This window comes from Lathyrus oleraceus, chromosome 7, assembly GCF_024323335.1.
Source record: "Lathyrus oleraceus cultivar Zhongwan6 chromosome 7, CAAS_Psat_ZW6_1.0, whole genome shotgun sequence".
Classification (NCBI taxonomy): Eukaryota; Viridiplantae; Streptophyta; class Magnoliopsida; order Fabales; family Fabaceae; genus Lathyrus; species Lathyrus oleraceus.
In genome coordinates this window covers 349556086-349558897 of record NC_066585.1, presented here as the reverse complement: position 1 = coordinate 349558897, position 2812 = coordinate 349556086, and the positions used below count along the sequence as shown (strand labels likewise).

General features: G+C 39.9%; 1 protein-coding gene across 1 annotated transcript; it reads right to left on the bottom strand.

The window, feature by feature from the left end:
• Positions 1 to 883: 883 nt before the first annotated feature.
• LOC127103775 (uncharacterized) lies at positions 884 to 1630 on the bottom strand. Its single transcript, XM_051041008.1, has one exon. It carries the CDS (start codon positions 1628 to 1630, stop codon positions 884 to 886), a length of 747 nt encoding a protein of 248 aa, XP_050896965.1.
• Positions 1631 to 2812: the final 1182 nt, after the last annotated feature.

Here is a 2812-nt window from a genome sequence, read left to right as displayed (position 1 = left end):
CAGCCTTATAACTATGAGGATGGACCTTCTGATCGAGTTCCTTCTTTATCCACTTCTGATATAACTTCCCGTGACAAATATCAACCATTCTTTTCTCTTCAATGAGGTTCAAGTAATCAAATTTATTCTGAACCCACTCAGCTTCGTCAAGTTTAACATTTGTCATCAAACTTAAAGAAGGGAATTCAACTTCAATCGACAAAAATGCTTCCATTCTGTACACTAATGAGAATGGGGTTGCTCCCGTCGAGGTACGCACCAAAGTACGGTAACCATGCAAAGAAAATGGTAGCATTTCGTGCCATTCCTTGTAGGTTACGACCATCTTCTGTACAATCTTCTTGATATTCTTATTGGCTGCCTCAACAGCTCCATTCATCTTTGGGCGATACGGGGAGGAACTATGATGCTGAATTTTAAATTTCTAGCATAACTCCGTCATCATTTTGTTGTTGAGATTGGACCCATTGTCTGTAATAATCTTCTTAGGGATCCTATAACGGAAAATGATATTCTGCTTGATGAAACGGGCAACCACCTGCTTAGTGACATTGGCATAGGAAGTAGCTTCCACCCACTTGGTGAAATAATCAATAGCCACTAAGATGAAATGGTACCCATTCGAAGCGTTGGGCTCAATGCGTCCGATCATGTCAATGCCCCACATTGTAAAGGGCCATGGAGAAGTCAAAACATTCAAAGGAACAGGAGGAACATGCACTTTATAAGCATTAATTTGGAACTTGTGACATGATCTAGCATGAATATGGCAATCAATTTCCATGGTCATCCAGTAATAACCTGCTCTCAGAATCTTTTTAGCCATGGTATGACCACTGGAGTGGGTTCCAAATGGACCTTCATGAATTTCCTCAATAATTCTTTATGCTTCGTGTCTATCCATGCATCTGAGCAGAACAGAATCATGATTCCTCTTATACAGCACATCACCATTCAAGAAAAACATGGCAGACAACTTCTTCAGTGTTTTCTTATTTGTGTTAGATGCATCCTCCAGGTACTCTTGTTTTTCAAGGTATCTTTTGATATCATAAAACCAAGGCTTACCATCTTGCACTTCATCATCAGTATAGAAAAATGTTGGCTCATCCAACCTCATAATTTTGATGGAGGGGGCTTCATTCGCCCATTTAACCTTAAACATGGATGCCAGAGTAGCCAATGCATCTGATAAGTGGTTCTCTTCTCTCGGGATATGGTCAAATGTGATCTCCTTAAAATATGGAATCAACTTCATTACATGTTCCCGGTACAGAATCAGATTTGGGTGCCTCATCTCCCACTCTCCTTTGGTTTGGCTGATAACCAGAGTTGAGTCTCCGTATACCTCCAGAAATTTGATTCTCAAACCAATAGCTGCTTCAATCCCGTAGATGCAAGCTTCATATTCATCCATGTTATTGGTCCAATAAAAATAGATTTTGGCGGTGAAAGGAATATGAAAACCCATGGGAGAAGTAGTGACAACTCCAACACCATTTCCCAAAGCATTTAAAGCACCGTTGAACACAAGCGTCCATCGCGATCCTGGTTCTGGGCCTCCATCCGGGTTTAGTCTATTGTAATAATCTTTGAGAAATAACACATCTTCATTAGGAACTTCAAACATTACTAGCTGATAATCCTTTATAGGTTGATGAGCCAAGTAATCAACAACTATATTACTCTTGATGGCTTTTTAGGTCGTATACAGAATATCATACTTTTTTAAAATCATTTACCAACGGACAACCCTTCCCGTGGGAACAGGCTTTTCAAAAATATACTTAATTGGATCCATCTTTGAGATCAACAAGGTAGTATGAGTCAACATATATTGTCTCATCTGGTGAGCAGCCCATGCCAGAGCTCAACAAGTTTTCCCGAGTAGTGAATATTTGATTTCACAGTTGGTAATATTTTTACTCAGGTAGTATATTGTATGCTCTTTTCGGACGGACTCGTCATGTTGGCCCAATACACACCCCATTGACTCATCGAGGACAGTGAGGTACATGATTAATGGTCTTCCTTCTACTTAAGGCATAAGAATTGGAGGTTCCTGCAGGTATTCCTTTATCCTTTTGAACGCTTCTTGACAATTTTCGTTCCACCAGACGACCTGATCTTTTCTCAATAACTTGAACATTGGTTCACAAGTGTCTGTTAGATTAGAGATGAACCTAGAAATGTAGTTCAACCTCCCTAAGAAACCACGCACTTCTTTTTCTGTCTTTGGTTCAGGCATCTCTTGAATTGCTTTTATTTTCGCGGGATCAACCTCAATTCCCTTTTTGCTTATCAGAAAGCCAAGTAATTTACCAGATCTTGCCCCGAAGGTACATTTGTTGGGATTCAACCTCGGTCTGAATTTCCTAAATCTCTCAAATAATTTTTGCAAATTGACTAAATGTTCTACCTTCGTATGGGGCTTTACAATCATATCATCCACATAGCACTCAACCTCTTTATGGATCATGTCATGGAAGAGGGTCACCATAGCGCGCTAGTAGGTTGCCCCTGCGTTCTTCAAACCAAAAGGCATTATCTTATAACAAAAGGTTCCCTAAGGTGTGATAAACGTGGTCTTCTCCATATCTTTTGGAGCCATTTTAATCTGATTGTAACCAGAGAATCCATGCATGAAAGAAAATACCAAGAATTGAGCAGTGTTATCTACCAATACATCAATATAAGGAAGCGGGAAATCATCCTTGGGACTTGATCTATTCAAATCCCGATAATCAACACACATCCTTACCTTGCCATCCTTCTTAGGCACAGGAACAATATTAGCTACCCACAGAGGGTA